We start from the raw sequence: 26,679 nt of genomic DNA, 5'->3' as shown, positions 1-26,679 counted from the left end.
TACCTAAATGTACTGTCTATATATATATAATAAAATAATATATTATAAATAATTAATTGAAAATATTATATTAAATTTATATATCACTTAATACTTTATTTAAAATGTCACCAATAAGTCCATCATATGTTAACTGATCCAATTGTTTGCCCCAATTATAATTGTAATTAATCAATTCTATGGTTAAGTTAAGTTTAAAACATATAATGTTTAATAATTTTCCTTCAAATCCATTGACATAATTAATTGATGATTTAAAATATATATATGGTATAAACTAAAAACAAAACAACATATTTTTAATTAATAAATTTTTAGTTAATTATATTAAAATTCATGTTTACCTCATTTGCACCAACAATAACCTTAGTTTTCATATCTGTATATTTATTAAATTTTAATATAAATATGATTAATTTTTATTGAAATAATATTTTTTATTTGAACAATTTTTTATAAACTACATTTATAATTAAAATATTATGTAATACAATTTATTTAACAATATTAGTTTGTTTAAATCTAAATAAATATATATATAATTTTTTTTAGAAAAACATTTTAATATTGATATATTATTTTATTGCACAATTTGTTACGTTTTAATAAAGTAATGTAACTTATAAACTCTTTAAGCTTAAAAACTATTGATTATTATTTAAAGAAAGTAGATTAATGTAATATTTATTTAACATAAAATATTTTTTTCATTATGTTTATTAAATAATAAAAATATATAAATGCATTTTATACTATTACTTACTGAATAATAAATGCTGTGCATTAAATAAATAAATAAATAAATAATATGTAATTTATATAATAAATAGTAAGATATGAAATAATTTATTTTAATACATTTTTAATATAGATTATTAAAATGTTATTTATTTATTTTATTTAGGTATACTTAGTATATTTTATAAATATCAATAGTATATTTATTTATCAAATTTTGTCCCCCGTTTTATAATCTAAAAGTTTTTAAATATATTTCCAGTTCAGTGGAAATTTTTATGAAATTTATTTTCTTATGCTTTCAATTATTGAACCCTAAAAAACATATTTTATTATGATTTTTAAAAATCAAATATTACATTAAACTTATTTTAACTGGTAATTATAAATAGTATTACTAAGTTTATCAAATTGAATTTATTTAAATAAATCAATATTTTTAAAAAAATTTGAGTTTTTGTACTCTTTATTTTAAGAAAATAAAATATATTTTCCTTTTCTAACAATAAAATGAGAGATAATAAAATATTTTCCATATTTTCCTGAAAAATGAATTATCTTGTTATCATTTTTATCTTGTTTAATAAATAAATTTAATTAATATATTTAATTAATTAATCATAAAATATATAAATCGTTTAAAAAATTTGATAAATTTTAAGTTATAATTTTATAAAATAGTATTATTAGTTTAAATGTTATAAAATTGTCCTAGTTTATTTGATCTAACTTCAATATTTAAAGTTAATTATGATATGAAATAATTTCAATAGTTTACAAAAATTAATAATATTTAATATATTATTTTGTGTATTATTTTTTTGAAGTAATTAATTACATTTCTATTTAAATAGTATTCAATAAATACATTATATAAATAAATAAAATAAATAAAAACATTAATATAAATACATTATATTTTACCATTATATTAATATTAATATATTTCATTTTAAAATATCTTATTAACTATTGCTATAAACTATTTGCTTTTACAAAATAAATAAAGTTTTTCATATTAATCAAGATTTCAAATAAAGTAAATACCAGGGTTGAAAAAATACAAGGTTTTGAATATTGACTTTGCATAATACAATACAATGTATTATACAATTTTTTAAACTGAAATATGTTATGTTAAAAAATTAATTAAAAATGTTTTGTAAAATTATAATTGCTATAAAATGCACTATTATTATTATCGTAGTTTCTAAATAATAATAATTTAAAATAAAAATACAATAAAAAATAATATTTAATCAATATAATAAAAAATTGTTTATTTTTTTTATTTCATGTTTTTAAAATTAAGTTTGTAAACCAAATAGGCTATGTATTATATTGTATAATACGCTTTGTATTATACAAAAATTGTGTCTCTGCCAACACTGATAAATACTGTATATATTAAACTAAAATATTAATTCTTTATATATTATATTGCATTTATAATATTTCAAAATAGATATTATTTTTTATTTGTTTAACAGAAATTTATATTAATATAAAAATATTGTTTACTATATTTATAATTTTATAAATATATTTTACGTTTTATATAAATTAATGATCTAAAAATATAAATAATACTATTTTAAAAATAATTATTAATTATAAAAAATAATGAGTAATCATATTAGAGTGGCCAGTAATAATGTATGTCAATAAATACTTAATTTAAATTTAATAATTAATACTTTATTAATATTATTATCATTTAGTTTACACCATATAGTTATTTTAAATCAAATGAACCTGAACAATTTTATGGCATTGAAGCTGAATTAATAAAACTATTTACTAACAAATTGAACATTACGTTTGATATAATAGATTGTAATATGACCTGGGGTAAACAATCATCAAATGGCACATTCAGTGGAATTATTGGCAATATATTAATGAATGTAATATTCTATAAACTCATTGAAATTTAAGTGAGCATGATAATTTAATAATTTTTTCTTAATAGCAATCAGATATAGGTGTGGGTGCAGTTTCAATGACTGCTGAACGTGACAAACTCATTGACTTTACATATCCATATCATATTGAAAGTATTAAATTCACGGCACCTGTATTTGATGCCCAGTCCTATGAACTAATACTGACAAAACCATTTACTTCGTTCGTATGGATTGTTATAATTTTATCAATTATTTCTTGTTTTTTAATTAATTTTCTAATTAAACTAATTCATTGTAATAATAATTTTAATTATATTGATATAATGGCAATAATAATGAATAAGTCGGTACCAAAAATACCAAAAATAATATCAACGAGAATTATTATAATTAGTTTACTACTAATGTTTTATATAATTATGCAAGTTTATTTTGCAAATTTATTATCACTGTTAACAATACCAGAACCTTCAAATAAAATTGAAACAATTGATGAGTTGATTAAAAATTTAAAAACTGGAAAAATTAAATTAATTGTTTTTAATCAAACAGATACTTATTCATCAAAAGTATGTAAATTAATCTTTATTAATAATTTATTTGTAAATTTTATATTATAAAGTTTATATCTAATATTTTTACTATTTTTATAGAAAGTATTAAATCTATTTGTTAATAAAAATAATAAAAAATCTGTAATATTTTTGTCTACATATGAGGAGCAATATAATTTACAAATAAAGTATCCTGGTCAATATGTTACATATGCATATCCAACTCGTTTTGATGATTTTTTGCTATCAAAAAACATTAGTATTATTGATAACTATCGATACTATTTGCCGTCAGACAGTAAAGATTGTATATTAGGTATAGACTTATTATCGATAGCAATGGATAAATATTTTTCGTTTAAATTTCAATTAAATAATATGTTAGTTACTATCAATTAATACTCTAGTTAATTTTTATTGTTGATAAATATAACTGATTAAAAATTTTTACTCTAGAATAAAACGATCGTTTGAAGCTAACTTATTTTATTACTGGAAATGTAAATTTTATATAAAATTTTTCCAGAAACATCCAAATAATTTAATAATAAACAAAAGAAAATTTACTAATGACCAGGATAATTTATGTCTAAATGAAATTATTATATTTATGAAACTTTATTTTTATTTTGTAATTTCAATTTTTATTGTTTGGTCTATAGAAATGTTTATATATTTTTTATTCAATTATGTATAAGAATTTAATGATAACAATTGTTATTATTAATTATCATAATTTTATTTAATAAATTTTTAAACTCTTTAATAATGTAATTAAAATTTATTTGATAAAATTTATAATTATAAATTTAATAAACTAAACAAATAATTATTTTAATAAGCAATATTATTTTTACGTAAAAAATAAACTATGAATACTAAACTAAAATAATTACTTTATTTGCTAATAGAATATAATATATTTTTAATTAAATTTATTAAATTTTAATAGTTTTACTAAAATATTGAGTCAAATATCAATAAAACGTAATAAACATTTTACAATATTAAAATATTAACTCTATTTCAAAAAATAATAAATTAACTTTTTAATTTTTCAAATAAATACAATAATAAAATAAAAATATTCAATAAGACTATAGCAATACATACATAATTTATAAATAATTTTTATTAAAATCAGTTCATATGACTGGACATTGAATACGGGTTCTGTAAATATTAAATAAGTTATTGTTTTAATTCTTATACTAAAAAATTGTTTCATATGATATAAAATAAATATTTACTGTTAACTTAGGCATAATTACAATAATCACAAAGATTATTATTATTTAATATCTAAAATATTTTTATTACAAAAATTATTTTTATGTAATTTATTTTTTTTGACGTAATAAATTTTATTCTGTAATATCAATTAAATATATATTTTTCTATATTTATCTAATATATCTTTACTAATAATGAGAAGCCATTTATTTGCACTTACAAAATAAATAAAGATTTATATTAAATTTATCAAACCTTTCAAATAAATTAAATATACATTTATCTAAACTATTAATGCTTAATAAAATATATTGTATTTATGATATATCAGAATAGTTAGTATATTCATTTTGTTAAAAAATTTATATTTACATAAAATATTATCGATTAAATTATTTATCCAAAAAATACTTAATTATTTTAGAAAAATAATAATTAGTTTATAATTAGATTATAAAATAATGAATAATCATATTATAATTGCTACTAATAATGTATGTCAATAAAAGATGAATTATACTTTAAAATTTAATATTTTATTAAAATTATTATCATATAGTTTACACCATATAGTTATTTTAAATCAAATGAACCTGGACAATTTTATGGCATTGAAGCTGAATTAATAAAACTATTTACAAACATATTGAACATTACGTTTGATATAATAGATTGTAATATAACCTGGGATAAACGCACATCAAATGGTACATACACTGGAGTTATTGGCAATATAATGATGAATGTAGTATAATGTAAACAAATTGTGCATGATAATTTATTAATTTTTCTAATAGAAATCAGATATAGGTGTGGGTGCAGTTTCAATGACTGCTGAACGTGCAAAACACGTTGACTTTACATATCCATATCAAATTGAAAGTATTAAATTCACGGCACCTGTATTTGATGCCCAATCCTATGAACTAATACTGACAAAACCATTTACTTTGTTCGTATGGATTGTTATAATTTTATCAATTATTTCATGTTTTTTAATTAATTTTCTAATTAAACTAATTCATTGTAATAATAATTTTAATTATATTGATATAATGGCAATAATAATGAATAAGTCGGTACCAAAAATACCAAAAATAATATCAACGAGAATTATTATAATTAGTTTACTACTAATGTTTTATATAATTATGCAAGTTTATTTTGCAAATTTATTATCACTGTTAACAATACCAGAACCTTCAAATAAAATTGAAACAATTGATGAGTTGATTAAAAATTTAAAAACTGGAAAAATAAAATTAATTGTTTTTAGTCAAACAGATGCTTATTCATTAAAAGTATGTAAATTAGTCTTTAGTATTAATTTATTTGTAAATTTTATATTATAAAGTTTATATTCAATATTTTTACTATTTTTATAGAAAGTATTAAACCTATTTGTCAATAAAAATAATAAAAATTCAGTTATAGTTTTATCAAATTATGAAGACAAAATTGACTTACAAATAAAGTACCCTGGTCAATATATTTCATTTATACATCCAACACGTTTTGATGATTTTCTGCTAACAAAAAACAGTAGTATTATTGATAACTATCGATACTATTTGCCGTCAGACAGTAAAGATTGTATATTAGGTATAGACTTATTATCGATTGCAATAAACAAACATTTTTTGTTTAAATTTCAATTAAATGATGTGTAAGTTACTTTCAATTAATACTATAGCTAATTTATAATGTTGATAAATATAACTAATTAAAAATTTTTACTTTAGTATAAAACGATCGTTTGAATCTAACTTATTTTATTACTGGAAATGTAAATTTTATATAAAAATTTTTCAGAAACATCCAAATAATTTAATAATAAACAAAAGAAAATTTACTAATGACCAAGATAATTTATGCCTGAGTGATATTATTATATTTATGAAACTTTATTTTTATTTTATAATTTCTATTTTTGTTGTTTGGTTTATAGAAATGTTTACATATTTTGTATTCAATTTGTATAAGAATTTGATGACAGCAATTGTTATTATTAATTATCATAATTTTATTTAATAAATTTTTAAAATTATGTAATATTAAAGAGATTATAAATAATTGTTTATAACATAATTGAAATAAAATACAACAATTTCTAACTAAATGTTTTAGTATTAATTTTAACTTTTTAATACTGTAATTAAAATTTATTTGATAAAATTAATGATTATAAATTTAATAAACTAAACAAATATTTATTTTAATAAGCAAAGTGATTGTTATGTAAAAAATAAACTATGAATACTAAACTAAAATAATTACTTTATTTGCTAATAGAATATAATATATTTTTAGTTAAATTTTTTAAATTTAAATAGTTTTACTAAAATATTGAGTCAAATATCAATAAAACGTAATAAACATTTTACAATATTAAAATATTAACTTTATTTCAAAAAATAATAAATAAACTTTTTAATGTTACAAATAAATACAATAATAAAATAAAAATATTCAATAAGACTATAGCAATACATACATAGTTTATAAATGATTTTTATTAAAATCAGTTCATATGACTGGACATTGAATACGGTTTTTGTAAATATTAGACTTTGTATTAAATATTATATAAGTTATTGTTTCAATTCTTATACTAAAAAATTGTTTCATTTGATATAAAATAAATATTTACTTTTAACTAAAAAATAATTACAATAATCACAATAATCACAAAAATTATTATTATTTAATATCTAAAATATTTTTATTACAAAAATTATTTTATGTGTTTTATTTATTTTTTTGAGGTAACTAATTTTATTTTATAATATCGATTAAATAAAGTATTTTATATTTATACTAATTTAAATAAAAAGCAATTTATTTGCACTTACAAAATAAATAAAGATTTATATTGAATTTATCAAACCTTTCAAATAAATTAAATATACATTAAAAAACTATTAATTTTTTTATAAATTATACTGTATTTATAACATATAAGAATAGTTAGTATTTTTATTTTGTTAAAAAATTTATATTTACATAAAAATTATTGATTAAATTATTTATCCAAAAAATACTTAATTATTTTAGAAAAATAATAATTAATTAGATTATAAAATAATGAATAATCATATTAGAATTGCTACTAATAATGTATGTTAATAAAAGCTGAATTTAATTTTAAAAATTAATATTTTATTAAAATTATTATCATATAGTTTACACCATATAGTTATTTTAAATCAAATGAACCTGGACAATTTTATGGCATTGAAGCTGAATTAATAAAATTATTTACTAACAAATTGAACATTACGTTTGATATAATAGATTGTAATATAACCTGGGGTAAACAATCATCAAATGGCACATACACTGGAGTTATTGGCAATATATTAATGAATGTAGTATAATTTAAACAAATTGTGCATGATAATTAATTAATTTTTCTAATAGAAATCAGATATAGGTGTGGGTGCAGTTTCAATGACTGCTGAACGTGCAAAACACGTTGACTTTACATATCCATATCAAATTGAAAGTATTAAATTCACGGCACCTGTATTTGATGCCCAATCCTATGAACTAATACTGACAAAACCATTTACTTTGTTCGTATGGATTGTTATAATTTTATCAATTATTTCATGTTTTTTAATTAATTTTCTAATTAAACTAATTCATTGTAATAATAATTTTAATTATATTGATATAATGGCAATAATAATGAATAAGTCGGTACCAAAAATACCAAAAATAATATCAACGAGAATTATTATAATTAGTTTACTACTAATGTTTTATATAATTATGCAAGTTTATTTTGCAAATTTATTATCACTGTTAACAATACCAGAACCTTCAAATAAAATTGAAACAATTGATGAGTTGATTAAAAATTTAAAAACTGGAAAAATAAAATTAATTGTTTTTAGTCAAACAGATGCTTATTCATTAAAAGTATGTAAATTAGTCTTTAGTATTAATTTATTTGTAAATTTTATATTATAAAGTTTATATTCAATATTTTTACTATTTTTATAGAAAGTATTAAACCTATTTGTCAATAAAAATAATAAAAATTCAGTTATAGTTTTATCAAATTATGAAGACAAAATTGACTTACAAATAAAGTACCCTGGTCAATATATTTCATTTATACATCCAACACGTTTTGATGATTTTCTGCTAACAAAAAACAGTAGTATTATTGATAACTATCGATACTATTTGCCGTCAGACAGTAAAGATTGTATATTAGGTATAGACTTATTATCGATTGCAATAAACAAACATTTTTTGTTTAAATTTCAATTAAATGATGTGTAAGTTACTTTCAATTAATACTATAGCTAATTTATAATGTTGATAAATATAACTAATTAAAAATTTTTACTTTAGTATAAAACGATCGTTTGAATCTAACTTATTTTATTACTGGAAATGTAAATTTTATATAAAAATTTTTCAGAAACATCCAAATAATTTAATAATAAACAAAAGAAAATTTACTAATGACCAAGATAATTTATGCCTGAGTGATATTATTATATTTATGAAACTTTATTTTTATTTTATAATTTCTATTTTTGTTGTTTGGTTTATAGAAATGTTTACATATTTTGTATTCAATTTGTATAAGAATTTGATGACAGCAATTGTTATTATTAATTATCATAATTTTATTTAATAAATTTTCTAATTAAACTAATTCATTGTAATAATAATTTTAATTATATTGATATAATGGCAATAATAATGAATAAGTCGGTACCAAAAATACCAAAAATAATATCATCGAGAATTGTTATAATAAGTTTACTACTAATGTTTTATATAATTATGCAAGTTTATTTTGCAAATTTATTATCACTGTTGACAATACCAGAACCTTCAAATAAAATTGAAACAATTGATGAGTTGATTTATAATCTTAAAAATAGTAGAATTAAATTAATTGTTTTTGGAAAAAACGGTATTTATGATTATCAATCAAAAGTTAGTAAATTAATTTTTAGTTAGTATATTATTGATTATATTATATATTAAATATTTTTATTGTTTTTATAGAAAATTATAAATTTATTTGTCAATAAAAATAATAAAAATTCAGTTATAGTTTTATCAAAATATGAAGACCAAATTGACTTACAAATAAATTACCCTGGTCAATATATTACATTTCTACATCAAACACGTTTTGATGATTTTTTGCTAACAAAAAACAATAGTATTATTGATAACTATCGATACTATTTGCCGTCAGACAGTAAAGATTGTATATTAGGTATAGATTTATTATCGATTGCAATAAACAAACATTTTTTGTTTAAATTTCAATTAAATGATGTGTAAGTTATTTTTAATCTATTTTTAATTTCTAGTATTTAAATATTTAATAAATTTAACTAATTGTTATTTTTTCTAGTATGACACGATCGTTTGAAGCTGACTTATTTTACTACTGGAAATGTAAATTTTATATAATATTTTTCCAGAAACATCCAAATAAATTAATAATAAACAATAAGAAGTTTACAAATAATCAAGATAGTTTATGCCTGAATGAAATTATTATATTTATAAAAATTTATTTTTATTTTATAATTTTTATTTTTATCGTTTGGTATATAGAGGTGTTTACTTATTTTATATTTAATTATGTCTAATAAATTGATAGAATGTTTTTGTTAATAACTATAATTTTTAATAAAATTTTATACTATTACTGTATTTTAAACATATACAATTTACTTAATAAAAGATTAAAAAATAATATATATAAATTCATTTAACTAAAATAAAGATTTTTTTTAGTAAGTTATTGAGTTGTTATTTATCTAAACAAAAATAAACAAAACTGTAATAATTATTTATTAATATTTAATAATTTATTTTATATTAAATTTTAATTGTTTTCTTATAATATGACATTAAATAATAAACATTTTACAATATAAATATTTACCACATTTTAAGAAAATAATAATTAAAGCATACATTATTATAAATTTATATATATAAAACTTATATTGTTACAAATATATATAATAAATAAACAGCATTGCTATTATAATAATCAATAAAATGCATATTAGTATTTATTTTGTTAAATTTATTTTATTTGTATTATAAACAGCTCACAAATAAAAATAATATCAATAAAATTAATTAAGTTTTACAAAATATTGTTTTAATTTTTTCAAATATCAAATACAATATAATAATTACTTACATAATATTTGAACAAAAAAAGTAAATAATAAATATTAAACTATCAATATTCATATGAATAATAAAAAATTATTTTTAAAAAATGAAAAACCATCTAAAAGTAGCCACAACTAATGTATTAAATTATAATATTATTCAATAAAATAAATATAATTAATTATCTATTTAATTTAGTATCCACCATTTACTTATTTATTATCATCAAAATTATCTGAACTATCATTTGGCTTTGAAATTGATTTATTAAAAATATTTGTTTCAAAATTTAATTTGACACTTGAAATAATAGACTACAAAAACGATTGGGGAATACAATTATTAAACAATACCTATACTGGTATTATTGGTAGCATTATTAACAAGGTATCGTACTATTACTAATGACAATAAAATTAATATTATTTATATATTAAATAATTAGCAAGCTGATTTAGGTATTGGTGATTTATCAATAACACATGAGAGAGTTGACCATGTTACATTTACTTATCCACACTATATATCCGCTTTTACATTTACAGCTCCGTTAGTAAAGAGTAAACCGTATGAACTTATTTTGATTAAACCATTTGAAGATAATGTTTGGACTATTTTGCTAATAAGTTTAATAGCAGTTATATTTTTTATTATTTTAGTTAAATTAATTCACACTAATGATGTTAAAAATATTATTTTATTTAATTTCATAGCAATTATATTTAATAAGTCTATTCCTAAAATAATTGCTATTAGATCTGTTAAAATAATGGTTATATTTATGTTAGTATCGTTTTTTATAATATCTCAATTATATTCAGCAAACTTATTGTCAGTATTGACAAAACCTTTAATAACTGATAAAATTGAGACTATAATTGAGTTAATCAAAAATATTAATAATCATAATATCAAGATACTGCTCATGGATGGGGCGCATACTTTTAACAATCAAATTAAAGTATTTGACAAATATTTGTTTATATTTTTTAATCTTTATAGTATTTACTATTAATATAAGTTATTTTTATAATAATAATATATTATAATTGCATGTTTTATTTTATACAATAAAAAATCAATTTATTTTGAACTAGAAATTTATAACCATTGATATTGACTTAAATTTTAATTATATAATTGTATTTTATTTTTGTATTAATATTTTATATATTTGTTAGAATGTATTGATGATTAACAGTAATAACAAGTTTGACAATTGGGCCAAACTATTGGAAACAAATCATGAAAAACATAATTTCCTCCTAAAGTTTCCGGGAAAATATGTGGCAATAACTGAACGAATAAGTTTTGATGATTTTCTATTAGAACACATCAATGATAACAATAATATACCCTATTATATGCCACCCGATAATATTGAATCTAACTTTTTTATTGATTTAATTGCTATTGCAATGGCAAAAAATTCAATTTATCAAAATAAACTAAATAAAATGTAAAATTAAAACTAAATATATTTATTTATAAAAAAATTAATTTAATAGATTTCTTTTTTTATATATTAATATATAGAGTATCGCAAGTATTAGAAGCAAATTTAATAGAGAATTGGATATATAAATGCTATTTAAAAAAATTTGGAAAAAATATTGATTTTTTACATAAAAGACAAAAACAACTTTCTATTGATCCACATATCAATAGTCTAAATATTGATCAAGTTTATATATTAGTTAAAATGTATTTTTATTTTATATTAATTTTAATTGTAATTTGGTATTTTGAATTAATCATTTATTTTATTCAGCTATTATACTAAAATGTAATTAAATATTTAGTACAATAGTTTTGTATTATTATTTATAACATTATATTTGCAATAAGTTTTTAATTTTGTTTTTTATTGATTGTTATTTATAATTTATTTCTTAACAATTATTTACTTAAAGCCTCTAAATACTATGTAAGTTAAACAAAAATCACTTTACAATTAAAAAGTATATAATTTTAATTAAAAAAATTATTTAAAAAATCAATTAATTTTGACTGTGATGTAGAAATATTAATTATTTGTAAAATTTATATATTAGTTAAAATGTATTTTTATTATATATTTTTTAAATTTTAAATTTGGTATTTTTAGTTACTATTATTAAAATAAATTATTTTATTTGTTATTATGATAATTTTCTAATATAATAATTTAAATATAATTTAATTATTTAATTAAATAAATATTTAGTATATATTAAAATAATTATAAGAAAATAAGTCTATAATAGAAATACATAATTTATTTTTTATTTGACATTTAATATTAATAAAATTATTTGTTTTTTATTTATAAATAATTTATGTAAATAACTTATGTAAATAAATTAAAATATATTAAGTTGTGAGTTGTCAAATAAACTAAATATATAGTTTATATAAATATTATTTTAACAAATATACATTTAAGATATGCATTAACTATATTATTATTAATAAAATTAATTTTTTGTAATTAAAAATGAAAAATCATCTTAAAGTAGCCGTAAATAATGTATGAAATTACTAAACTATATAATTACCTTTTAATATACTAAATTATTATTTAAAATTTTAGTTTCCTCCATATAGCTATATGTCACCTACAAAATTACCTGGACAATCTATTGGGATGGAAATAGAGTTAATAAAAGTGTTTATTGAAAAATCTAATCTTACATTTGAGTTGTTAGACTGTAATCTCAATTGGGATAAACAATTGCCAAACGGCACCTTTACTGGTGTTATGGCCAGTATTATCAATAAGGTATTTAAATAAAATGTAAATAAAAATCGAATATAAATATAATTATTTAATTTAAAACAAATTAGCAAGCTCATTTAGGTATTGGTGGTCTATCAATAACACCTGAGAGATCAAAATATGTTTCATTTACATATCCACACTATATTAATGAACTAACATTTACAGCACCCGTATATAAAAGCAAATCATATGAACTAATTTTAATTAAACCATTTGATAATAATGTTTGGATTATTTTGGTATTAAGTTTTATGGCAATTCTAATATTTATATTACTGGCAAATTTAGTTCATAACAGTAATAATAAAATTAGTATAATTAATTTAGTGGCAATTATTTTTAATAAATCTATACCAAATATAGATAATATAAAGTCATTAAATATTATCATAATATCATTATTGTTATCGTGTTATATATTATCACAATTATATTCTGCAAACTTATTATCGGCATTAACTATATCCGAACCGTTGGATAAAATTGAAACTATTTCTGATTTAATTATAAATTTACAAAAACAAAAATTTAAATTACTTGTCACTTCTGTTTCAAGTGTATATTCATCTCAAATTAAAGTAATATTAATTGTTTTAATTTTAAAATAAATATAAAATATTAATAATAATTAGTTTATTTTTTAAATAACTTAATTATTTATTCTATTTTTGTTGTTAATTTTTTAAAAATAATAATTTATTTATTTCATAATATTATCACATAACAAATCTAAGCTAATTTCTAACTAAAATTTATTAATTCATTAAATAATTTATATTTCAGAAAGCTCTATATGTCCATGTTAACAATAGTGAAATTAATAAATGGACATTATTTGTGCCTACTTTTCATCAAATACACTATTATTTATTAAATTATCCAGGACAATATGTAGTAATAGTATCACGGTTACATTTCGATGATTTTCAACTTAAAAATTTCAATAATTTAAAAAATATCTATTATTATATGCCGCCGGCAGATAAAGATTCCGGTTTATGTCTAGATTTAATAGCCATTGCAATGGATAAACAGTGGCCTTTAAAAAACCAGTTAAATATTATGTAATAATAATAATTAATAATTATAAAAATTAATTAATTAATTATTTTTTTAGAGTATCACAAGTAATTGAAGCAAATTTATTATATTATTGGAGATATCAATATTATTTAAAAACTTATCTAAATAATCCCGATTATCTAAGGATAAAACCAATGCAATTTGCAAATGACCAACATAGTTTAACTATTGATCAAATTTATATATTAGTTAAAACATATTTTTATTGTATAATTGTTTTATTTATTAGTTGGTACTTTGAATTAGTCTTTTATTTTTTACAACAATTAAAGTAAAATAAATATTTGACCACTACTGGTAAGTATACTAAATATTGTAAAAATTATATTTACCGTTACATTAGCACAAATAATTGCATTCATCATTAATACAAGTATATTGTAAAATATTAATTTAAATAAACTTTTAATTACTTTGTTTTATAAAACAGCTATTTTTATTATTTATGAATTAATCTCTCTATTATTGCTATTATTTAGATATAAAATTGTCTGTAAAAATAAATTGTATTAACAAAGATATGTATCAAAAATAAACAATTATTACAAAAAAAATATCTGTATTCAAAAAATTTTTATAATAATAATAATATTATCTATTTATTTGAATACCAATCGATGCACTTTTGAGCAAAATAATCGGCGGCTGTACTCGTTTTGGTCGTACCAATCACTGAGCCAACTAAACTGCCGATAACGGCGCCCAACGGCGGCAACAATACGGCCGCTTTGCTATCGTCCATGCGGTCGGCCAAATTGATGCCCAAATGGTTGCCCAACCAACTACCGATACTGGCACCGGTAGCACCGCCAGCCCAGCCGCCAGCTATCGATGCCAGTGTTCTAACAGTCCTTACAGGCAATACATTGGTCTCAGTCTTGTTTAATATAATAAATATTCATAAAAAAAATTAGTACTGTTTTGTATTATAATCATAGACTACGTAGAATTCAACTAACTTTATGATCAGTATTTGTCGCAATTCCGTTGCTACCGATGCCCTGACTGTCCAAATCGTAGGCCTTATAGACCCTAACGATGTCAGTAATAATAGATGCAAAGTATATGACTCGTCCGCAATATTTTAGTCCACAGTTTAGCCCTTTGGCGGCCGCTATAAGTCTTTCGTCGACCGTATACTCAATAGTATAGAAACGATTTTCCCGTATGGGATATATTAGGACATAATTAATGGTATCCCAATCGTTAGGCCTTATCTGACAAAATTTCATCAATGGATAGCCTGGAAGTGAATCATTGACAAAATTTAGTATATTATTAGTATTTAGATTAAGTGTTTATATATATGACATCATATATTAAATAACATTTTATGTTTAAATAAAATTCAAACCATCTTCTAATAGACCGCATTGTATCGAGAGGTTATGATCGCGTCGGTAGATATAATCAGATGTCATTAGTCGATAAGTGGTCTGCATTTTGTTGGCCATATGTAGTGACTCAAGTAAACGGCCACAACTTTCCACACATCCATACCGTTGACTATCATTGTCATCAATAGTTGTAGACATTGTTTGTATGTTTTAATATAATGATAATAATATATTCCTAATAATATATAATTTATTTTTACTAATTAATAATTATAATAAATATAGGTATTTAATAATCAATACTTTTATTGTTGTTGTTATGTCTCCTTTTTATTTATAAAGTAAACAAATCTAAAAATATATATATTATTTTAAATTGAAAAATTAAATGTCTATATATTTTTCTACTAGACTTTATGTTTTGTGTTGTTAGATACCAGAGTTCACATGTATATTACATTTTACAGTATTAGTGTAGCCATACAAACCATATGATAACTTGTTGATCAAGGTCATTTAAAAACTATATATACAGGTATGATAAGGAATGTATATGTAGTTTGGATACTATGGATATTATACAGTCTTAAACAGTATTTTTTTTTACTATAGTTTTACTAATATAGAGGGAATTTTAAATATAAAAAAATAAAATAAAACTGTACATGCAATGAGAATAGGTTAAATTTTTAAATTTTTAATCATAAGTTTTTAAAATAAAGTATTTATCAATATATTTGTCATTAAAATATTTAACTAATTTTTAAATAAGTAACAATTATGAAATATAAATTATGTAAAATAATCATTATATATTAATAATCATTTTATTTCGCAAAAGTAAAATATTTGCATAATATGTAAATAAGTTATGAATTTTTTTTATATATAGTATGTTATGCAATATTAGATTTATATTATTGCTAATACTATAAATAATGTCATATTATAAAAACATAAATACATATTAATGACTATTTATTTAATTAATTAATGTATTATTATTCTAATATTTTTTCATAACTGGAATTTTTTTAATTATAAATGAGTTAAACTTAAGTGACTTAAGTTAAGTCTATCGACGCCTAATTGACATTTAAATTAGTATTAATAAACAGTACAATAACTTATTTTTAAATGTTTTTATTAATAAATGTAATTTAATTTTACATAAATAAATAATTAAAATATTTAAGAGATCAACAATAAAATAAAAATTTAAACTAATTTACTCTACATAGTAGAGAATCTATGTCCACATTTGAAAAATGTATGAATAAATTTAATGTGCTGTTTGAGCAGGGTCAACATTGAGCAATAGCTCTTTGGGCACATGTCTAACCGATATCATGGCCACAATGTGTGCCACTATCGATATGGCCACACCTGCTGTACTGATGTATAAAAATATAGACGGATTGGTTGTCATAAAGCCGCTAATAAAATAGCCTAACACTATGTATGTTATATTGCACGGACCTATCATCCAACCACCAATCATATCGGTGAGTGTCATATACCGGGCAATAAATGAGAAACAAGAGATCCAAATGCTGGAGAAGCCCAGACTGATGATAATAGCGCTTATCCATAGAAGAATCAGATCGTTTTGTCCAAATATCTGGAATATATAGCCGCCTAATGTAATGATGAGCTCCACGAGCGCCATATTCTGGGGCGAGACATATACGGCCACAAACATACATATGAAACGACCCAAACTAAAGGCACCGTTCATTGTCGACGATATAATTGATGCTTTAGACGCTGAAACATGTAGTACGGGTTGGTATTGAAAGAATGTGGCGGCAAACGAGTTGTACAGGTTTTCGGCTAATATGCCGCACGAAAATACGACTGACATACACCCGAGGATCATATACTTCGGCACAATCTTCTTTCGAGTCTCCCGTTCCTCACGTTTTTTCTCTTCGTCTTCAATGTCATCCCTGGACTCATCCTTCACATAGCGATAGCGGTTAACAAAAAACATAATAAAATAACATAACGGCCCCAATAACTCTAAACAACCGCCTATAAGAAACGGTATCTTTAGTTGAGGTCTTCTATCGAAATTCAAACACCATTCGGTGCACCGGCTGTTTGGTTCAACTGTAGTAGGATTTGAGTGTTGTTGTTGTTGTCGGTGACACTCTTCTTGTGTTACACCTGGACAGACATCATTGCCAATAACATACGCTTCCACTAGTAATGGTCCCAATATAGTGCCCACACCCCAAACAAACTGAGCAAACAATAGCATTGATGGACTTCTATGTTTCCACATTTCAACCAATACCACATTATTGCACCCGTTCCAACTGCCCACACCAAAACCATACAGTAGAGAGCACAGCCATAGTTGCCACAGTGTTGTAGCCCAGGGGAAAAATATGGTACTCAATGACATAATAACTACTACAAAACATAGACATAGTTGTCTATTAACCCATTTGAATATAATGGTAACTAAATCATTAAATTAAATATGAGTTTATTGAAAGTTTTAAAGTTTCTCAAATCTAACTACTATACCAAATGAGCCAATAAATATGCCCACTCCTTGAAATGTGGGATTCAATCCAATCATTGGTAGCGATGCATTAGTCGTGAATTTAAAGTCTACATAAGCTGGCGGTACCATAGACTGGGTCAGACCCTATAGTTTAGAAAATGTGACAAATAATTATTTTTTTTGAAATTAATTCAAATAATATTTATTTAACTTACAAATAATAGATGATTAAAAAAATGTATAAGTGTATAGATCCAAATATAGACCAGGGGCATTTCATAGCCATTTTGACTTGGTGATTTATTTTTGCTTTCAGCAGTACTCACTTTGTATTCATTACTTTTAGTAATTGATTCACTGAACTTCATTATTATATATATTTTTTTAATTATTGAATTAAATTATTTTGATGTTATATATTAGTAATATTTATATTTTTAGATATCAATCAATTTTGAAAAAAATGTTTTTAACAAAATTATTTTAAAAATTACAATAAACTATTAATGTTTAATTAATATATAGTCTATTGTTGTTTATTTAATAAAAACAGACACCCAGTGAACAATTCTATGTTGATTTTAAATAGATTTAAAAGTTTTTAAAAATAATATTTTATTAATAATAAAAAAGTTATCAACAAAAAGTTTATCAAACATAAAATCACAATTGTTAATAAAAAATAGATTATTGTTTACTTTTTTCTAATAATTGTTTATTATTAGAGAAATATTTATTTATTTGTACATATTTTGAGATTAATGAACGAATATAACAAAATAATTTAATATTAATAATGTTTTTTATTTCAATCAACTCTACGATATGTTTTTATATTTTCCTATACAGTATATTATATTTATATATTATTCATAATTGTTTTTAAAAATCTCATCTTATGAGTGAATGTTATTTTTATTGGCAATGAATTTGTATTTTTTACTTGAAATATAATATTATTTTTGTTTCTAAGATTTTGTTGTTATATTTTAATTACGATAAATTACTTGCATATTTACACTATGTAATGGTAGTATAAATTATATAATATTAATTGTAATTATTATTAATATATCACAATTAAAAAAAATTAATATAACAATATGAGTACATTTTATGATGGAAATTCTTTTATTTTAATATAAATCAAATATTATTTTACTACTACAATAAAAATATTTATATATTAATATAAATATATAATTAAATGTCAAAATATATGATTTTGCAATCTTGAAAAACTTATAATTAAATACAGTACATATACACACATTTACAGTATTGCTTATTATCCATAATAATTTCTATTAAACATAAAAAATATTTAACTATTTAGCTATTAATTACAATTTAATATTAATTTAGTAATGCCATTAATAGAGGATTAATTATTTAGTGTTCGTTAAAAACAGAGATTTCTAAAAATAATGTCTAAAAAGTTTCAAAAAAAATCTGTCTATGGAATGACCATGGTTAATTTTGTTATATCGCTATTAGTCATCTTGGTAAGAATACATATTGATTACAAGTAATAGTGAAATATTATTATTTTTATTATTTTAATAATTTAAGTAAAAAATTATTTTTTTTACTGTATTAAACTAAAAATATAATTAAATAATTAATAAAATTTTACAAAACTATAACTTTATATGTAAGGATCCCATTTGTATATATGTATTGTCTCATTAATACATAATACATTGTATATTAAATAGTATTACAATATCTATAGATATGGGGAAAACTATAAAAATTTATTCTTAAGGAATTTACTAGAAATTTTCTCAGGAAAATTTATTAGAAATTTTTATTTACCCATCTCTAAATATATTATATTAATATTATACATAGTTTTTAAAAATTTTCCATTTTGCTTCTAAATAACAAACATATTTCTACACAATTTGTAATATAAAATTATATTAGTTTATTAGTATCTATTATACAAAAATTATTTTTCTACATAACTATTTTAATAATAGATAGTAATGTTATATTTATTGATAATAATGAATATTATTTACTATATAAATAATTTAGAACTATATATTTAAAATAACAATAAACTTTTATTTTCGATTATTAAAAAATATTAAGTAAAGTTATTAATAAATTATTTTATTGTTTTGATAAATCCATAAATACATATTTATACAATATAGATAACATAAAGTTAAAAAATTAATTTCAACAATAGCACTTGATTATCATATTTATTTAAATTTAAATGTACAATAAGTAATTAATTTTTTATATATATTTGTTTTCCTGATTATTTCTCATTAAATAATAAATTTAGTAGCATAATGTAAATAATTAATTAATTTAAATTATTGATAGAACTTATTGTATAATCATATTTTTAAACACAAATAATTGATTAAAATTAAATAATAAAATATTTAGTGTAATGTTTACTAATATATAATAATTTTTGTTTAGCTAAAAATGTTTTTAACAATTACTGCATTTTGGTTTTGTATTATCAGTAATATTAAACCCAATAATACTTATCTCATCCATTGAGTGATTATTAATGACATGTCGGTGTTGTTGTTGTTGTTTTAGTTGTTGTTGTTGTTGTTGATGACAATCGGCTAAATTATATATACCTCTTGAGTCTATTTTAACCGTTTTCCTAATATAGCACAACATAAGTGGTCCCTAATAAATATTTTAAAAACAAATAAATATTTTTATTAATAAATAAAATTAAATATTTTCGTATACTTACTTGAATTGCATTAATCATAATAAATAGATAATATAAGATAACTGGATTTGAGCTAGAACGATTTACATAAAGTGAAAATAGTGTCCAACAAATAAAGTTATTTAATTGCAATAGTGTGCTGTATAATTTGTGTCCAAAATTTACCGATGACATTTTTAATAAGATTATATCAAAAATAATTATCACTGCACTGAGTCCTTTTTTAGAAAATATAAATTACTTATTTTAATAAACATTTTTAATTATTTAAAATAAGAGAAATTCATAATTTTTAATATATTACCAATTATAAAGTACATATTATTGTAAAATTTATCCGATGATATATAGCAACTATATTTATCAAAAAAAAAAAAATAAATAAATAACAAATTATTTAAATCAAATAATTAATTAAATAAATGTAAAAATTTAAAAATACAAATAATCCGATCCCATTATTAGATAGTTTGAATTTTGTCGTATAAATCGATTGCATAGTATATAAATTGCTATTAAACAAATTGGTAGTCCATAGGCAAATAAAATTGATTGTTTTTTATTAATAACAAAATCATTATCGTATGATATTTTTAGGGCATAAAATGATTGCCAAATAAACCAGAAAAATTGTGACAATAGTACCAATGCTAGTAATGCTGTTTGAATTTCGCAAAAAATCTATATTATAAAAACAAAATATTATATTTAATAGTATATATATATACTGTATATATAAATTTACACTGTTAGCTATGTTAACAATACAGTAGTTAATTACATACCGGCGTAGTGTTAGTATTTAGTGTAATCAAAACCAATATATTAGCAATTAATAAGCAGAGGCTGTAGTTTGTAATTGAAAAATGCATTTTCTTTATGTATCGCTTAAGTAGTTTATCGAGTGATTTAAATTGTGGATCAATACCATAAGTTTTAACAAATACATAACCGATTACATACAGACAACATAACATAGTTGATATAAGTGCAATGTAGGTGAGTATAGATTTTGCTAAGTTATGCGATTCGCGGTCAGTCTTATCTAAAAGTAAGGCAATGTTCTCTGACGTAAGGCACTCACAAACTGTCGTTTCTCTATCCGATTGCCAATCAATTAGATGACAATTTTTAAAAGACCAGTCATTACTATTAAAGTCCCAATTAGCACAATCAACTTTATCACCCAAATTTAACTTTTTTATATGTGTTAAACTTTTTTAAAAGAATAAGCATAAAAATAATAATTATTATTATTAAATTATCATTAATAAAATCACAAATCTTACCTTATTTTTGATGTATACTCTAAATTTAAATTTTGTTTATCATTATTTTCTATGGAAAGCCCAATAATATCACTATTGACTTCAATATTTGATTTATTACTGAATAGATATTTAGTTAGTCCAGTAATATAATAGCCAACAATAGTATATTTATTCTTAATATTATTATCACTATTTTTTAAATCATGATTATCAAATGTTAACTTTATGTTTGATGAATTACATACAAATTTTAAATTATCATTTAATTCAAAATAAATTTGTTGTACAATATTATTGGATATTATTGTTTGCGATTTGTTTTGACTGTTCAAATAAGCACTGGTAGTGAATGCTGACGTTTCTATATAAGCTAATAGTTTTGAAGCAATCGTAACAATTTGACTTTCATTGTCACTGTGAATCCAGGCTCCCGTCTGGTCTAACAATTGACTAAACATTATAACAAATTTTTCAGCAAATTGTTGTTGTTTTGATAAATCATTTTTAACCAATTGATTTGTTTTCATAAATTTATTAATTTTTTCAATTAAATGAATAATCTTTTCAATACCATCAATAGATTGTAACCCTGTACTTGTACTAGTATAGTTTTCTATTTTATCTAGTACAAAGTCTATATGATCTATATCAGTTAATTTATAGTTAATCAAATGATCAATCCAACAATTTTCATATAATGGTCCAATAGAGTCAAATGTACCATCATCCATACATTTTAATCTAATATAACCAGGTCCATTTGGACATTTTATTTCTGAATATTGTCCAGTTTGTACACTTGGCCAAACAAAATTTTCATCAGCATATTCTTTACATATTAATGCTTGATGACCTAGATAAATTTAGTCAAAAAAATATTAACAAAATAAACTATAATTAATTATATGACATATTGTATAATTTTAACTTTTTATTAATTTTTATTTAATCAAAATATAGATTTCATTTACTAATTGTAAAACTAACAAATATCATACTATTGAATGACTAACAATTAATTAATAAGTGCCTAAATTTTCACATATTAAATAAGTTTAAAATATTAAAAATTATTATTTAATATATATGATATAATAAACTATAATTAATTATTATTATTATTATTATTTTTATAATTCATTAAACTTATAATTTATGTATAATTCGTTGGTAAATGCCTTAATGTTATTAGTTTTTAATCAATAGTTAATACTAACCCTGATTTAAATATTATTTTGAATTTTAATAATAAAATGATTAAAAAAATTGTATTATTTTTTAAAAATAAACACTAATTAACATACCACAAGTAGCATGACCAGGTTCATTATCAACACAATTAGAACAATGACTAATTTTGATGGCACGAGATTTTGGTTTTTCGCAAAAATATAATGCATTTCTATCACAATTTCCATATAATTTTTTATAATTATTTTTTGAACAATAAAATCCAATTACATTATCTTGACACATACAATCAAGTGATTCTATTGAAAATATTTAATTTTAATAATTATATATTTATTTATTACAAAAATATAAACTGCATTTATATACTGTATATTAGGGTTAAACAAGGTTTTTAAATTTTAGGGTGAACTATTTTACTTATTTTGAAGCATAAGCATTAATTTTAAAAGCATAATAACACTTAATAACATAGTATCAAAAAAAATATAATTTTTATAAACTTCAACAAAAAAAGGCGCATTTGGCTCAGAAATTTAAGGGGGTCTTTTTTTAAGCGACATTTTTTTCATTTGGTCAAAAAGTCTGGGGGGTCAAATCCCAAAATCTCGATCTTAGGGGGCGTCAATTGGCTTGACCCCACCTTACCCCCTTGCTTAAACCTGATATATAGTTATATATATATATATAATTTATATAAGTATTGCCAAAAAGGTATTTACTTGTTGTTTTTATTATAATATATAGTTTAATTTTATTATATCATTAGTTTAAAATCTTGAGCTTAATATATAAAAATTTTAAAACCTAGTCATCCAAATCATATTTTATAAAAATATTTTATAGTATTTTATTTTTGTTTAGTATATATTTAATAAAAATCTATAATTCATGCCTAACAAATTGATTAGTATTATAAAAATATTTCTAGTGGTATTCAAATTTGAACCAAATATCTAAATATTAAAATTAAAGTAACTTATAAGCTTTAGTAGCTTATAACTAATAAAATTAATTAATATTTTTAAAAAAAATGCCACAATACTTTTAATTTTATTGAAAGTTAGTATTTATTTCTAAAATTATAACTTTTTAAACCCAATTTTTAAAAAAATGTTGTAAATGAGTTTGCAATGAGTTTAGATTTTGTTTAACTTTTTGTGTTTCTATTTTTTTAAATTTCAGATTTTATAAATAATAATAACATAATTCTAATTTACATAATAGAAATGTAATAAAATTATATGCTTATCATATAATTTATATTGATTTAGTTTTTAAAGTTATTGCTATAATAATCAAACCTTTTTTTGGTACCGATTATATATTAAAATATTTATATAATATATTAATACAAACGTGAATAGCACTCATCATTTCCCGATTCCGTTTCGTTACAAATATGACATGAAGTGTTAAACAATGGATTTGCATCAATCACTGAGCACTGGTAGACAGTGTTTGGTTCACATTCTCCTAACAGAAATACTTCATTATCTTCTGTGTCGGTTTGATTAACTCTTGAACCACATATATTTCCTAACCATTGTCCACATTTACATCCCGGTCCTAATATAAATTATATTAATAAATATAAATTTTTAGTTATTAAATAATTTTTTATTGTTTTATAAATAATGTAATATTTCAGATCTTATATTTAATCTCTCTCTCTCTCTCTCTCTCTCTCTCTCTCTCTCTCTCTCTCTCTCTCTCTCTCTCTCTCTCTCTCTCTCTCTCTCTCTCTCTCTCTCTCTGTTGCTGAGAGGCTAAGGTTGTGGGTTTTTGGGTGCGCTGTACTGTATTTAATGTGTTATGTGAAAAATTAAACTAAACTGTATTATAATGCTATGATCCCGGTCAATTTATTGTCAACCAACCCGTGTTAAAACTAGTTAATTTACATATAAAGGCTTCAAAATATATTATATACTACTCTGTTTATGTACTGTAATTTATTTATTTTGCAAAAAAAAACAATGGGATATTTAATTATGATGAGCGGCCTATACGTGCAAATATAGATGAATAGATGAACACAAAGAAAATTTGATAAATAAACAATTAATAAAATCAATTGTAATAAAAATATAAAAACTATACAATACCGCAGTAACCCATCCCTGGATTATATTCGTGACAATTCCAACATTTATCAATTAGTTTAGCTTCTGTATTAGGTTTGGTACAGCTATACAATGCTTTATTTTCACACTTTCCATATAGATTCCCATAAAAATTATCCGAACAAAATTGACCAGTCATATTTTTGCACATGCAATTTGCTATAATAATTTTTAAAAATTCATAAACATTTGAATATTTTAATTTCTAAAATATTTATAGAGTCCTAATAAAAAAAACAATTTAAAAAACTTACAAATATGACATTCATCTAAACCTTCGAAACCTTCCTCAGCTTCGTGGCACTGATAGCATAGCTCCTGTACATAAGCAGGGCCATTTATAATAGGACAATAGTATAATGTATTTGTATCGCATTCACCACTTAGTATGGGTAGGTTTTCAGCCACTTGACCCACTCGACTGCCGCAATGATCTTTTAACCAATCATTACAAATGCATTTTGAATCTATTGAATCTATTAAACAATAAATTAATTTTTTCTGCTAAAATTAGTATTTTCACTAATAAAATAAAATAATTTAATATTTTCAATAAATCTAATGTATAATTTACATAACGAAATATATTAATTTTACCATGTTTATAAGTTGATAGATTAAATTGTGCATTAATACAAATAGATTTAACAAAAATTAACAAAAATATACAATAATATTTTATAGAATACATGTTTTATTTAATTTTAATAATTGTAATATTTTATTGTTGGTTATTTTAAATATTAACTTATAAATAATAGTATTTTTTAAATTTCAAAAAATTGATTAAATTTATGAAATTAAAGTTAATAGTAATAATTTATTACATTATAATAAAAAATTAATTATATTTCTAAGACCATAAAAATATTTATTATTCAATTATCTATTTTTAATGTATAAATTGTGTTATAATCTTACACTTTGAACAAAAACTATTTTTATAATCAAAAATGCTTTTAATCATTTTAATAATTAATTTTTTAAATTATTTTGTTAACTAATTTTATTATTTTCAAATAAACCAATTGAAAAAGATCTTAACATTGCTAAAACAAATATCATTGTCTAAT

The 26,679-nt window shown here is 20.5% G+C and overlaps 3 protein-coding genes across 3 annotated transcripts; all 3 read right to left on the bottom strand.

Annotated features, from left to right (window-relative positions):
- Positions 1-15,021: 15,021 nt before the first annotated feature.
- On the bottom strand, positions 15,022-16,140 carry LOC128959950 (uncharacterized). Its single transcript, XM_054305990.1, has 4 exons — positions 16,091-16,140; positions 15,805-16,022; positions 15,410-15,693; positions 15,022-15,327 (listed from the first exon to the last, which is right to left on the bottom strand). The coding sequence occupies exons 2-4, from the start codon at positions 15,983-15,985 to the stop codon at positions 15,046-15,048; spliced, it is 747 nt and encodes a 248-aa protein (XP_054161965.1). The 5' UTR covers positions 15,986-16,022; positions 16,091-16,140; the 3' UTR covers positions 15,022-15,045.
- Positions 16,141-17,057: 917 nt separating this feature from the next.
- LOC128960162 (uncharacterized) lies at positions 17,058-18,670 on the bottom strand. Its single transcript, XM_054306234.1, has 3 exons — positions 18,518-18,670; positions 18,323-18,446; positions 17,058-18,256 (listed from the first exon to the last, which is right to left on the bottom strand). Exons 1-3 carry the CDS (start codon positions 18,668-18,670, stop codon positions 17,070-17,072), a joined length of 1,464 nt encoding a protein of 487 aa, XP_054162209.1. The 3' UTR covers positions 17,058-17,069.
- Positions 18,671-20,747: 2,077 nt separating this feature from the next.
- Positions 20,748-26,252, bottom strand: LOC128960161 (uncharacterized). The gene is made up of 13 exons (XM_054306233.1): positions 26,204-26,252; positions 25,861-26,082; positions 25,589-25,765; positions 24,840-25,049; positions 23,594-23,779; positions 22,861-23,142; positions 22,577-22,728; positions 22,308-22,462; positions 21,804-22,233; positions 21,461-21,699; positions 21,323-21,372; positions 21,040-21,236; positions 20,748-20,969 (listed from the first exon to the last, which is right to left on the bottom strand). Exons 3-13 carry the CDS (start codon positions 25,755-25,757, stop codon positions 20,760-20,762), a joined length of 2,280 nt encoding a protein of 759 aa, XP_054162208.1. The 5' UTR covers positions 25,758-25,765; positions 25,861-26,082; positions 26,204-26,252; the 3' UTR covers positions 20,748-20,759.
- Between the last annotated feature and the right edge of the window lie 427 nt (positions 26,253-26,679).

Source organism: Oppia nitens, unplaced genomic scaffold (assembly GCF_028296485.1).
Source record: "Oppia nitens isolate AA-2021 unplaced genomic scaffold, nextdenovo-longstitch-racon4-pilon3 scaffold4_pilon_pilon_pilon, whole genome shotgun sequence".
NCBI classification, from domain to species: domain Eukaryota; kingdom Metazoa; phylum Arthropoda; class Arachnida; order Sarcoptiformes; family Oppiidae; genus Oppia; species Oppia nitens.
The sequence above is the reverse complement of the archived record's forward strand: the minus strand, read 5'-3'. Positions and strand labels throughout refer to the sequence as shown.